Raw genomic sequence first — 13,813 nt, forward strand, 5'->3', positions numbered from 1 at the left:
TTTGAGCTAGTTTTAAAATGAAACTTGACCAAAAGGACACCATGGATCTGCCCCACTCTCTGAAGGTCTGGCTGCAACCTCAGGGAAGCTCGTGGTATTGCAACCAGAGTGGGGCGAGTGAACTAACTGCAGTGATGAAAGGTGACAGAACATACAAACGAAGGTGTGGGAAGGAAAGAGTCTGATGGTACGTACATTGTGGGTCTCGGCCTCGTGATCTGGGACAAAGAGTACAAGCAGCCAGAATCTGAGCCCAGATGCTCCAGGTTAACTGGAGATCATTTGAGTGTCAGCCCATACACAGATCACTGACCCTGTCAGCCATGATATTGAGAACAAACACTTCAGACTAGTCCTAGAACAGCCTAAAACTAAACCCAGACCCTGGGGTTCAAGTCCAAGCCAGCCAGGATCTGATAGTAGAAGATCTAGACTAAACCAGTAGTAGAAATAGTCAAAGAGAACTACAGCATAGATACAGGCCCTTCAGTCCATCTACTTCATGCTAATCTAGTCTCTTGCCTATAAACATCTACCTGTATCAAGACCACAGCCCTCCATACCCCTCTCATCCATGTACCTATCCAAACTTCTCTTAAATGTTACAGTTGAACCTACATCTCCCACTTCCGCTGGCATCTTGTTCTACACCCTATCCACCCTCTGAGTGAAGCAATCCATGGCTCAGTACATTCACTCCTGACTAGGTCCTGGATAGTCTAGGCTAGAAGGAACTGACATGCCTCCCATCATTCAAAAGTCCAGGTGCACCGACTCTTTGACACATATATCTCTTTCTAGACAAGGTGGCATGTGACAACAAAGACACTTATGCCAGAATCCTGTACATTGATTTCAGTTCAGCGTTCAATACCATCATCCCGCAGAGACTATTGGAGAAACTGTCGCTGCTTGGCCTTAACACTGCCATGTGTCGCTGGATTCTGGATTTCTTGACAGAGAGACCACTCAGTCCGTGTTGGCAGGAACATCTCTGACTCCATCACACTGAGCACTGGATCCCCACAAGGCTGTGTGCTTAGCCCATTGCTGTTTACACTGCTAACACATGACTGTGCAGCCAGATTCAAGAAGAACCTGATCATTAAATTTGCTGCTGATACCACAGTGGTGGGGCTCATCAGCTAAAATGATGAAACAATGTACAGGGAGGTCAAACACCTAGTGAACTGGTGCAGTGATAACAACTTGATGCTTAATGTCACCAAAACCAAGGAGGTGATCGTTGATTTCAGACGGTCTCAGCCTGAGCACACACCCCTCAGCATCAGTAGCCCCACAGTGGAGAGAGTGGAAATCATCAAGTTCCTTCGGGTGCATATCTCAGACAATCTCACCTGGTCCAGGAACACCACTGGGATTGTGAAACGGGTCCAGCAGAGATTGCACTTTCTGAGGAAGCTTAAACAAGCATCAATCCCCACTAACATCTTAACTACATTCTACAGAGGTGTGGCTGAGAGTGTGCTGACCTTTTGCATCACAACCTGGTACTCCAGCTGCAGTGCTGTCGACAAAAAAGCCTTGCAGAGGTTGGTTCGGGGAGCAGAGAAGGTTATTGGGGTCTCCCTACCTTCTGTCCAAGACCCCTTTCAGAGTCGATGCCTCCAGAAGACACGGTACATCATTAAAGACCCCTCACACCCTCTCCATGAACTGTTTGTTCTTCTGCCAAAAGGCAAACGTTACAGGAGCGTCAAAACTAAAACCACAAGGCTACTAAACAGCTTCCTCCCACAGGCATTCAGACTGCCAAATAGCTGCTCTACCTGACTCTGCTTTGGACACTTTTAACTTGCACTGGACACTTATAACTTGATTTTAACTGACATGTGGCTGTGGTGTTTTACTATTTATTGCTATGTTTATTATTTAGTGTTGCGTTTGTTATGGTATGATTACACTGCTCCTGGGAAAATGCTGACTCATTCTGCCCTGCAGAGCTGATGTATGGTTAGAATGACAATGAAGTTTTTTGAATCTTTGAACCTTTGAATGTGACTAAATGTCGCAGGTTCCGAGGAGCAAGTAGATTGTAACCTGTTTTGGGGAGAATACGTGGGTCATTACAAGAAGGCCAGTTGCTAAGTCAACGGTAAATAGTAGGCTAGAATCACAAGAGATGGTTATGTCCTGAACCATAATTCTCCTTGTGTTCTACCATCTTATCGACTAACACTCTCCAATCTAAATACCTAGTTTTATATAGCATAGGCACGAAGGTTAATTCACAAATGTGAGGTCATGTATTTTGGGAGCATGAATGAGGCTAGAACATACTCCTGGGTTTTGTACAAATCCATGGAGTATTGAAGATGATAACTTATGTAAATCATGTGGTTAGGAAACCATACAGAATACTCACCTCTATTTGTCAGGACATTGACTACTAAGGTAAGAAGTTTAAGCAGCATCTTTGTAAATCCTCGGCTGAGTCCTGTGTGAAGTTCTGATCACCAGCATAAAGGAAGAATATAATAGGACTAGAAAGGGTGCAGAGAAGATTCACCAAGACATTTCCTGGGATGGAGCAGTTCAGTTATGAGGAGAGACTGGAGAAGCTAGGTCTTTGCTCCCTGGAATGGAGGAGGTTAAGAGGGGACATGATGGAGATGTATAAACGGTAGAAAATGTTCCATCATCTTAAAGATAGGTAAGACTAGAAGGCATGGGTTTAGGGCAAGAGAGAAGAGTTCCAGAGAGGATGTGAGGAACCCTGTTACCCAGAAAGTGGCAAGTGCCTGAAGTGTACTGGCTGAGGGTTAACGCTGTGTCACTGACAGCATTTAAATAGTTTCTAGTTGAACAGTTGAAACACTAAGGTAAAGAGATATAAGACCAAGCATCTAAAGATAGATTTAACACGAAAGAGTCCTCATTGGTCAGGATGGATGAATTGAGCCAAACAGCCTGTTGCCACACCATATGATTCTATAATTCTAGCTCTCACACTGCACAGGACTGAGATGAATAACTTGATTGGCAAGCAGTACCTTAGCAACTCTGCCTGTGTTCATCATTATGAAGCAGGGAGGAATCAACAGGGCACAATATGTTGAACAGTACTTCTACACTTGTGCCTTCCAATGTTGAAGTATCCATGTACACAAACAACAAGAACAGAGTATCAAAAGGCTGCAATAGAAAAGTATGGCCTACATCATCCAAGCTTAAATAATCACGGCTATGTATGCATTGTGCGAAGGAGCTTTCAGAGTACCACAGGAGCCCAGTGATCCGTGCTCCAACACATTACTGGGGAACTGCCCTGGGTAAATGGCAGTAACTCCAAGGAGCACATGCTTAAAGTCCTCCCTTTGCATTTCTCTAGTCACCTCACAGCCCTTGGTGAATGAACTCCTACTCGGCCGCCCAAATACTCCACTACGCAACTGGGTGTTGGGCTTCCTAACTGACAGGCCTTGATAATTTAGATGCACAACTGCTCCTGTTCCTCCCTCTCCATCATGCTCAAGACTGGTGCTCCCCAGGGCTGTGCGCTGAGCTCATTGCAGTACACCCTACTCACAGGTAACTGCACGGCCAAACACCCGAGTAATCACAAAGTCAAGTTCGCCGATGACACGACAGCGATTGGGCTCATCACCATCAGCAATGCGTCAGCCTATGGAGAGGACATGGAAGAGCTGGAAGCCTGGTTCCAGGCAAATAACCTCTCCCTCAATGTCCGTAAGACAAAGAAGGTTATCGACTTCAAAAGAACTTGCAACACTCACACCCTCTTTGCATCAGTGGCACAACAGTGGAAACTGCAAGCAATTTCAAACTCCTCGGAGTTCATATCTCACAAGACCTCTCATGGTCCTAAAACGCATTCTACACAATCAGGAAAGCTCACTAATGCCTCTACATTCTGAGGAGACTGAAAAGAGCTGAACTATGCATATCTATACTAATGTCATCCTACAGATGCACAGTAGAGAGCACCCTAACAAGCTGTATCACTGCATGGTATGGAAACTGCGCTGTGGCAGTCAGGAAGGCTCTACAGCGGGTCGTCAAAACTGTCCAATATATCACCAGCGCCAGCATACCTGCCATCAAGGACATATATACAGAAAAGCGCTGGAAATGGCCGGCAACATCATGAAGGATCCCTCTCACCCTGCTCATGGACTGTCCTATTCCCATCAGGGAGGGGCCTACGTAGTATCCACACCAGGACCACCAGACTCAAAAACAGTTACTTTCCCCAAGCAGTAAGGCTGATCAACACCTCCACCCATTACCCCAGCACTCCACACCCCCACCCAGCAGTACTTTATCATTTCCTGTCAGTCATCTTATGTATAGATACTCCTGTCGCTTAATGGACACACAATCAATCTATGTGTATCAGAGATCTTAAATATTTATTGTGCTTTTTTATTATCATTGTGTTTTTTCTGCTGCATTGGATCTGGAGTAACAATTATTTCATCTCCTTTACACTTGTACACTGGAAATCCCATTAAACAATCTTGAATATTGAATCCTAACACTGCTGACCAATTTGCCAGACTGACATTCTCCATGCTAAAATGTTGCAAGCCAAAGTCGGGTCTTCTGAAGTTAGAACTGCTCAAAATCATCCTGTAAACCTCCCCACGGTCTCCTGCACCGACATCTACAGATTTCCATTTGTAATGCAGCCACTGGAAGAGAACTATATAGGCAAAGACTCACAAACAAGTATACAACTTTGGATACCTGTTGGTGGACCTACCAGGGGAAAGCCACAGTGACCAGGTCTCTGTGTTGGGCTCTATGGCTCTTAAGGGAAAGCGGGGGCACAAGTGGAGTGCGATGGTGATAAGGGATACAATAGTTAAGGGAGCGGACAAGAGATTCTGTCAACGTGAAAGAGACAACCAGATGATTGCCTCCAAAGTGCCTGGTTAGGTGGGTGATAGAGGCAGATACATTAGGGTCAGTTACAAGATTCTTAGGTAAGCATATGGACAATACAAAAATTGAGAGCTATGTCGGAGAGAAGGGTTAGGCTGAGTAGACTAAAAGGTCAGCCCAGCATCGTGGACTGAAGAACATGTATTGTGCTGTGGTGTTCTACATTATGTTCTATGTTTTAAAAGTCAGCAAGTAAGGGAATGCTCAAAGGAGATTAGCTCATCTCTGTAGGCAATATAACAGGATTAATTTGAAAACGTAGCTTGGTAATTTTGTTATTGCTTTTGTTTTTTTCTCTGCTGTGATCCAAAGATAGTGATCAGTCAAATACATGTGGGATTGTTGATAACTGCAGAAATAAGTCTGTGGTTGTCCTAAATTAAATAGTAAATGCAAGGAGGAGGTGTCTTCAGCAACGCTAGGGCCAGCATATGAGTACTAAAGGAAATGCTGATTCACATGCAACTACTTTTGTCAGAAGTAAGTAGAAGATTAATCTCAACTTCTACCTGAGACCCGTCCATCACAAGAACATGTCTGCAGCCAAGCTGATTCACTTTATGTGATATCTGTGTGAATTAAATGGGTTAAGTGGGTCCTGTAGCAAAGCAGTTCTTATACAGTCACAACTTGTTAGGGGCATCTTTTAGGGGTTATGGAATGGGGATAGCAGGTAATACAAACAGGAAGTAACCAAACTTCAAAAAACCTGTTGAAATGTAAAAAAAAAATTAGTAATCAGTTTTGAAATTAAGAATATCTACAGAGCATAGGCTGCAGGGGGCTGACCGCTCAGATATGGTTTATAACCTGACAGGACCATGAGACATTCTCATCTGTATCAGCCAAACAAGAGACAAGGGATCTACATCGTAAGTTATTTTTGCACCCTCCTTCCAGAGATCTAGGAGGGCTGTCAGATGAGACTAAATTTTGTCACTTTCCTTATCAAACAGGGTCATAGGCATACTTACTCCATCAATGATTGGATTATTTGTGTACTCAGAGAGAGAGTCAGCCCTCACAGCACTAAACCTGGGTGTCTGGTTCTCTCTCCTCAGAAGGTCTCTGACCACAGAGTGAATTAATTTGTCCTAACAAGGGTGTTTGAAACTTCAGCGGTGTCTTATCAGTTACAATGTGCTCCCACTACAAAAGATGTACTTCAATGGAACTATTTCTCAGGCACTAAATATTGAAGTAAAAATGTCATAGTAGTTATTGAAACAACCTACTTTTATCATCATGACTGGTGGGATGGAGGTGTGTCTCTAACAAAGGAAGTGTAGGGCTCTCCCTCCTTCCACTAGCCTGCAGGTGACTATTGGCATGGTATATTACCTGCTTAGCCCCCCAGTCAGCAGTGAAACCATAGGAGCAGGTAGTGGATGGTCGTATGAGCAATGGTGTGTATTACAAGTAGGATTGCCAACTTTCTCACTCCCAAATAAGGGACAAAAGTAGCAGGCAAATGCGGAACACTTGTGTTTATCCCGAAAAAGACTACCATGACCATGAAGCCTTGCGCGGGCACCTGTGTGCGCATGTGTGACGTGCGCATGCGGGTACGTGCCGATTTTTTTTCTACAAATCAGTTTTGGCTTAATCTTCCTGATTCTGATACACTGTGCATATATTATTTCTACTATATATAGGCTGTGTATTTATCATATCATTCCTGCTTTTACTGTATGTTAGTGTTATTTTAGGTTTTATGTGTTATTGGTATGATTTGGTAGGTTATTTTTTGGGTCTGGGAAAGCTCAAAAATTTTTTCTATATAAATCAATGGTAATTGCTTCTGCACTTTACGCCATTTCAGCTTACAAACGGTTTCATAGGTACGCTCTACCTTAGCAGGGGAAATACGGAACAAGGGCAGTCCCGTATAGGACAAACCAATTTAGCCCAATATACAGGATGTCCCGGCTAATACGGGACAGTTGGAAATCCTAATTACAAGACCTCATTATGCGACTATTGCAATAGCTAGGGTCACCCATCTTGTAAAGACACTGCCCAGAAAAAGATGATGGCAAACCACTTCTGTATAAAATTTGCCAAGAACAATCATGGTCATGGATAGACTATGATCCTCCATATTATATGACCCAGCACATAATAATGATGATGATGAATTTTACCGTTGCCTTTAAGAGTATAAAATCTTGATCCACTTCTACTGAGAGGGTCTCCAAGAGAACATCTACTTGCCATGATGAGTAAAAACTTTCATATCCGCCAGTTTCTCCAGTCATAACACTACCTAATGCGGAACATTACCTAGGTATAATTCATTCACATAAAACAGTCAGTCTACTTTCAATCATCAGTAAAGAGGCAGCAGAGGTTTGAGTTCAGAGCTTTCCTTCTCCTAGATGAACTGTCAACCATGGCTGACAAGCCCCATCTGCCCAAAACAATTGGTTTTAAGGTGTCAGTAACCCACATTTACCCCACCTCCTGTCAGTAGAAATGGTTCCGCCGGGCTTCAGGAGCTAAGCCACACGTGACAGCCAGAAGCTGGATTTGTTTGTCGAAGGCCACTGGGGGCATTTAATTGATCACCCTGCCTCCCCCAGCTACGACAACAATAAGGAACCAGTATCCCATGAATCAACCTAAATATTCATTCCCTCCAACACTGTCTTGTTTGGTCCTGAATCAGACATATATTCTTAGACCTTTATCACCACCAGTTTGCTTTTGTGTTAAAGTTGATGGGATAATTATTCAAAATACTTCACAAATATTGGCCCATGTACTTTTTTCTTATTCTGTCTTGTACAAGTTGTGGGTGAATAACTTCAGTCACATGCAATAGGTGACACCAGACAAAAAGTAGAAAAACCTAAATGGTGTCCTTGGGTACCTTCAAGGTACCTCCACCACTGCCTCCAAGAAGATTGCCATTGATATCCATTGTTGAAAATATCATGATCTGTCAGTCCAGGCAGCTCAAAGTTTACTTCAGCAGGCCATTTCTTTGTTCCATCAGATTCATGCAGTAAAATGCTTTTGCTGTGTGCATACCATTCTTAAACAGAACAGTTCTGCAACACAAGTTATCTGCCATACCATTAATGGTCAGCCATTGTTTCCCTATAGCTAACTTTTGGTTTGATGCAGTGGCTCTTTACAGCTAGCATGGCGGATGGTTAAGTACAGTAGTTCAGTATTCCGACAACCGCCAGATTACTCTATCTTGCATACTGTTGCATATACTATTTATTATAAATTACTATAAATTGCATATTGCACATTTAGACGAAGATGTAACGTAAAGATTTTTACTCCTCATGTATATGAAGGATGTAAGTAATAGTCAATTCAATTCATTCATTCAATCCTCCTGCTCTTATGTTGTGTGTCTCAGCCAATAAAAATATTTTCTTTTAACATCTTATCTGGGTATCCTACTAACTTTCTAAATGTGTAGAACAGAGTCCATCTGCTCCTCTGAATTTTTCAGAATTAACTCCCATTTACAACCGCGTGCTGCACCCATATCTATTGTGCATTTCCCTGCCTTGCTTGCATTAGTTTCCTCTTCTCCAGATTGAAACCATTCAACACAACTGCACATCAAAGTCCACTCCTGATGTTTACTGCTTTGTCCTTATTGTCATAACCAAGCACATATACACTTTTAGTTACTGTACATATTTTGTTAAAATATTGACCTTATTGTCTAAAATACGATGTATATTCCAAAAAGGCCTTTTGCTAATTATGAAAATATATTGCTTTCATTGATTGACCTTTGTTACTTCCTCAAAAATTCAATGAAGTCAGTACAACAAATTTATGACCGCCTATAAGTTATCCAAATGATGATTAATGCTCTCACTCATTTCTTTTGAGTGATTTGCTTGTAATACAATGCTGACTAGGCTGCAAATACTTGATTTATGTTTTTCTTCCCTGTTAAGCAATGGTACCATGTTAGTAGTTTTCCAGTATATAGGCTCCATGCTCAAAGCAGAGAGGATAGAAAATAATGATCATAGCAACCACCATCTCATTCCTTGTTTTTTTTACAATATTAACCTATTTCCTTGATTGAGAATTTAATCTATTCCAATATTTCAAACTTCTCCCCATTAAAATATCTACCTCATCCTCTTCTTTTCCACACTACCCATTTGTCAAGAACAAAAGCAGATCATTATTTGCTCTCTGATAAATTCTATTTCCTCCACTCCATGACTCCCACTGTTCTGACATCAAACTCACCTTGGCCCAGATAGGAACTTTTTCAAATGGCAATTTTTCCATAGATTTCTTAAATTTAACTGAATTATGATGAAATAAGATGATGTTCCCTAATATCCCTCTTAGCTGCCCACTTTTATTCCCTAAAAGTATGTTCAGATCTTTAATGGCTTTTTCATGTTTAGGGTAAAAACTTATTATAATACTTTCTAATTTTAACCCAATTAACAAAACGGTAAATAAAGTCTCCTGCAATTACTGCCCTTTCATTTTCGTTCTTTAGTCAGTAGCCTTCAGGGACGCCTCCGACTAGCAGGAGATCAACTAGAACATCAATAGCTTGACTGTTTTAAGAATAGTTTCTTCCCCTCCGCCACCAGATTTCTGAACGGTCCATGAGCCCATAAACACTACCTCATCATTTGTCTTTTGCACTATTTAATTATTTTATAATTTATAACAATTTTATGTCTTACACTGGGCTGCTGCTTCAAAAACAACAATTTTCATGACACACTGTATGTCAGGAATAATAAACCTGATTCTGATTCTGACTTTACTTTCTTCTTCTTCATAGTTCAACCATTATGGCTTCAATTATGCCCAGACTGTTGCTTCTCACTACTTCACAGATACATTTGCTTTTTCAGCCAGTATTGCAACCATTTAATTTCCCCTCACTATCCCATCCTCCAAGTGGGAATATGAATTACCTAATTTGCTGCTGTGATTTTAGAATGCAATATTAACTTTAGTGTATTATTATTTGATTAATACTGTGCAGGACTGAACCGCTATGTTTTCTGAGATTACTAATGCATTGCTTAATTTAGCTCCGATTTTTTTTTCCAATACACATGCTGTGTTGCTGTGGTTTATTAGCCCAGTGGAATTTGTTTCTTTCAGCCTAACTATTAGATTCCCATGGTGATGATGCTATATATAATACTGTACTCAAACTATAAAACCTACCAAAAAAAAAACGGTTGGCAACCTCAAATACATAGCATCAAGTACATGCATCAACCTGCTTAAATTACTAGGGATGCACTGCATTTTCCGATTGCCAGCCAGATAAATGTCTGCAATACATTCAATTGTGGTGGTCTAGTAACTCAAATATGATTAAGTACAAAAAAAAATTAAAGCTGGGATGTGGAACTTTCCATTAAAAAGTGGATAAGAAAGGAATTACAGAATTTGGAGTCCAGGTAGCAGAAGGCAAGGGTACCAGTGACAGAAGTCAGGACAGGTGGTTAAAAGTGGAAGGATGCAGAATAGGTTACCAAGTAGGGGGACAGCCTTACACCTATTTCAATTGCCCCTTTAGTTCCTTTCAATTTTATCTCTAAATCTAAAATGCTGCACTTTGAAAATGCCCAGTCAAACCATAAAATGACCTTGGGGAAAAATATATTCATACATAAAAATAAAATACTTCAGGTGCTTGAAATCTGAAGTTATGAAATATCACATGAACTCTCCGAGTTAAGCAGGCTCTATCATGGAAACACATCAATTGTTTAAACATAAACTCAAAAAAGCCCAGAAATGGTATTTAGAACAAAACCTGCTGAAGGCATATGAGGACAAATTAATCCTGGATGTTTGTGTGAGAAAAGACATTAACGTTCTACTGTCAGGCCGGGGATCAGCATGATACAAGCAAATTGAATATGGCTGCAACAACCCTTCAGATTTATGTAAAAAAATGAAGATACACATTTATACAGAGGACACAGTGAGTATGAAAAGGGCAAAGTAAAGAGAATGGGAACAATGAAAAACTGCCAGAGTAGAACTGGCTCAAGAGACTGTGCAGTGCATAGGGTGGCACGGTAGTGTACTGGTTAGCACAACGCCTTACAGTGCAGGCGACCCAGGTTCAATTCCCGCCGCTGCCCTGTAAGGAGTTTGTATGTTCTCCCGTGACCACACACATGGATTCCCCTAGGTGCTCCAGTTTCCTACCATGGTCCAAAGACCTAGTCTTTAGTAGCTTAATTGGTCATTGTAAATAGATTTAAATGATATATCTGTCTCAATCAACAAGAACAAACAGAAAATGTGACAATCTACCATTAAATGAGAACATATAAAGAATGATTTCAAAAGACAGAAACATTAGGATATTCAGACCCTGGAACTTACTCTAGTGTCCAGTATGATCAGAGCTGACCACCCATATTCAGTAGCCAGCTCCTTCTTTCCCTCATATCCCTCATTCCCCAATTCTGTATCTCCTTCTCAAATATATTTAATAATTTGAAATCCATCATGGGGTCCTTTCTCATTCTTCTAAACACCAGTCAATTGGCTCAATCTCTCTTTCTAGATTGACCAGCAAATAATTAATCTGGACAACCTTTGCTGCACTCCCTCCAAGAATATCCTTCCTCAGATAAGCAGACCCTAACAGCTCACACTACTCAAGGTCTGATCTCAACAATGTTCTGTACAACTCTGTAAGGCAGCTCCAATCCTGTACTTGAATACCCTCACCAAACAGTCCACATACCATTTATCTTCTGAAATGTCTCTGCACCTGCAAACTGTCTTTTGTGACTGGTGCATAAAAATCCAGTTGTACCTCCCCTTTCTTTCCTAATCTATTGCCATACAGATAATAATCTGCCTTCCTGTTATTGACACCAAAGTGGACATTGATCCAAATTATACTGCATCTGCCGAGCATTTACCCACCCGCTCAGCCTTTCCAAATCATAATGGAATGCATCCTCACAACTCACACCAGCTCTGTCCTAAATTGCGCATTGGAGATTTTACATTGAATTCCCTCATTTTATCATTTATAATGTGAAACGAGTAATAATAATAATAATAATAATAATAATAATAAATCATTAAACAGCCATCGGAGGGGTGTGTAATAAAAAGTCCAGACATATGAATGAATAATTATAGAAGTTTGAAACTCCGCACGTTTTAACATTTTAACTGGGAGCTTCACCGATACAATTCGATATCGTCACAAGTCGTATATACTTTTAGGAATGCTGAAAGTTGTTTGAAGGAATCATGGTAGCGTTATTATCAGGAGGTTAGGATAGAGCGGTCCATCGAATCGGCATTTAGGTGTAACTTCTTCCCACTGCTCCTCCCTTCCCTCTGCGGGTAGTGGTGATCTGCGGGAGGCTACTTGCTGGAACAGTGCTGAGCGAGGACCCGTGTGCTCACCGATCGAGCATCTCAGTAACACGTGAATCTGTTGTAGACCGAGCAAGCAGCCGGTGCTCACTCCACCTCCGGTGAGTCGAAGCGGGACAGCCGCAACCCGTTCCAGTAAACACCCTTAAAACTAAGAAAAGAGCCCCAACTGCCCTAATCGAAAAAAAGAAGCAAAGATTTTATGTAGTGCCGCTAAGATTCCTCTAATCTTAAAGTCTACCGTGAACGAGCACAGTCGTCCATCAGCAGCACTCAGTCGAAGAAACGTTTCTACCCCAAACTTCGCGACAGAGAACCTGAAGATTATTTGTTTTGCCAGCCTTACTCTTGTGCTGTCTCGTCCCACCCAGCTCCTCCGCTCCCCCTCTTACCCGGACGGTTGTCCTCGGTGGAAATCCACATAAACCTCCGAGTGTCAAGAGAGGAAGAACAAACGAACTAAACGCAAGCAGCTGCGGGTCTAAGTCGGTCGGTGATGGGGAATACCGACCACAGGCTATCCAAAATCTCTTGACTCAGTCATTGTGGTCCATGCCTCCTCCAAAGGTACATTACTGAAAACATTCCCAATAGACAGTGTTTGGAAAATTTCACAGAGCAGCTCAGACCAGGAAGAATATTTACTGTAGAAGAGACGTTTGATAGGTTACCTGGCCCTCGTTGGCCCAATTGTTTGAAGGGCAATAGCATGTGAAATGTGGCTGAAGGAGATGTTGCTTTGCGCTGAAGTGGAATTTCGCTGCAGAGCGGAGAGTCGCGGCCACCCTGTTCAATGCGGACGCCCTTGAATTTCACTGCTGCCGAGACAAACTCAGATCGCAGCTCCACGCGTGTTTGCTGGTCGTTCGGCGCCAGCGTTTGTGTTTTTGCTGACACAATTGTAGAAAATCTGCTGTTTGCTTTTCCTCACGTGAACCGAAACTTCGAAGCAGTGAAATATAGCAGTGTATTAGAAATTTAAGTGCAAGGTGGGGATTGTATGTTGCCAGCTAATAAGAACATACCAAATGTACCTGGAAACACAGAGATATGAATTCACTGGAGCATCTGTTCTCATACTTAACTGGCACTCACTCAGCCTTCCTGTTATCACTGCTGTCGACAGACTGGAATTCCCCATATTTCTCCCGCAAGTTTCCACATTATCGCGTCTGCCCGAGCCATGAACTTGGCAGCAGTACTAGTGTCTGTTCTATCCTCCACACAAAGGCAGGGTTGATGCTTATCGTGAAATGGCCGTTAACAAAGTTAAAGCGGAGAGGACTTTTTCGGACTGGGCAGGATCGTTTCATTTGGAAATTGTACCATGATTTGATCATAAGATCAAAAGATTTAGAACCAGAGGTAGATCTGGCCCTTTAGTTAATGTGAATGATTTTCTAGCTCAGAAGCATTTCCCAGTGCAATAACTATTTAGAAATTAGAAACATAGAAAACCTACAGCGCAATACAGGCTCTTCGGCCTACAAAGTTGTGTCGA

At 41.9% G+C, this 13,813-nt stretch overlaps 1 protein-coding gene across 1 annotated transcript in view; it reads right to left on the minus strand.

Moving 5' to 3' along the window:
* Positions 1–13,475, minus strand: part of LOC134348922 (alpha-1A adrenergic receptor-like) — a gene marked incomplete at its 5' end in the record, with an annotated part of 36,919 nt that extends 23,444 nt beyond the window's left edge. The window contains one exon of the mRNA XM_063052725.1: positions 13,408–13,475. Within this exon, the coding sequence (XP_062908795.1) occupies positions 13,408–13,475 (68 nt within the window). The remainder of the gene's footprint in view (positions 1–13,407) is intronic.
* Positions 13,476–13,813: the final 338 nt, after the last annotated feature.

This window comes from Mobula hypostoma, chromosome 7 (genome assembly GCF_963921235.1).
Source record: "Mobula hypostoma chromosome 7, sMobHyp1.1, whole genome shotgun sequence".
Lineage (NCBI taxonomy): Eukaryota > Metazoa > Chordata > Chondrichthyes > Myliobatiformes > Myliobatidae > Mobula > Mobula hypostoma.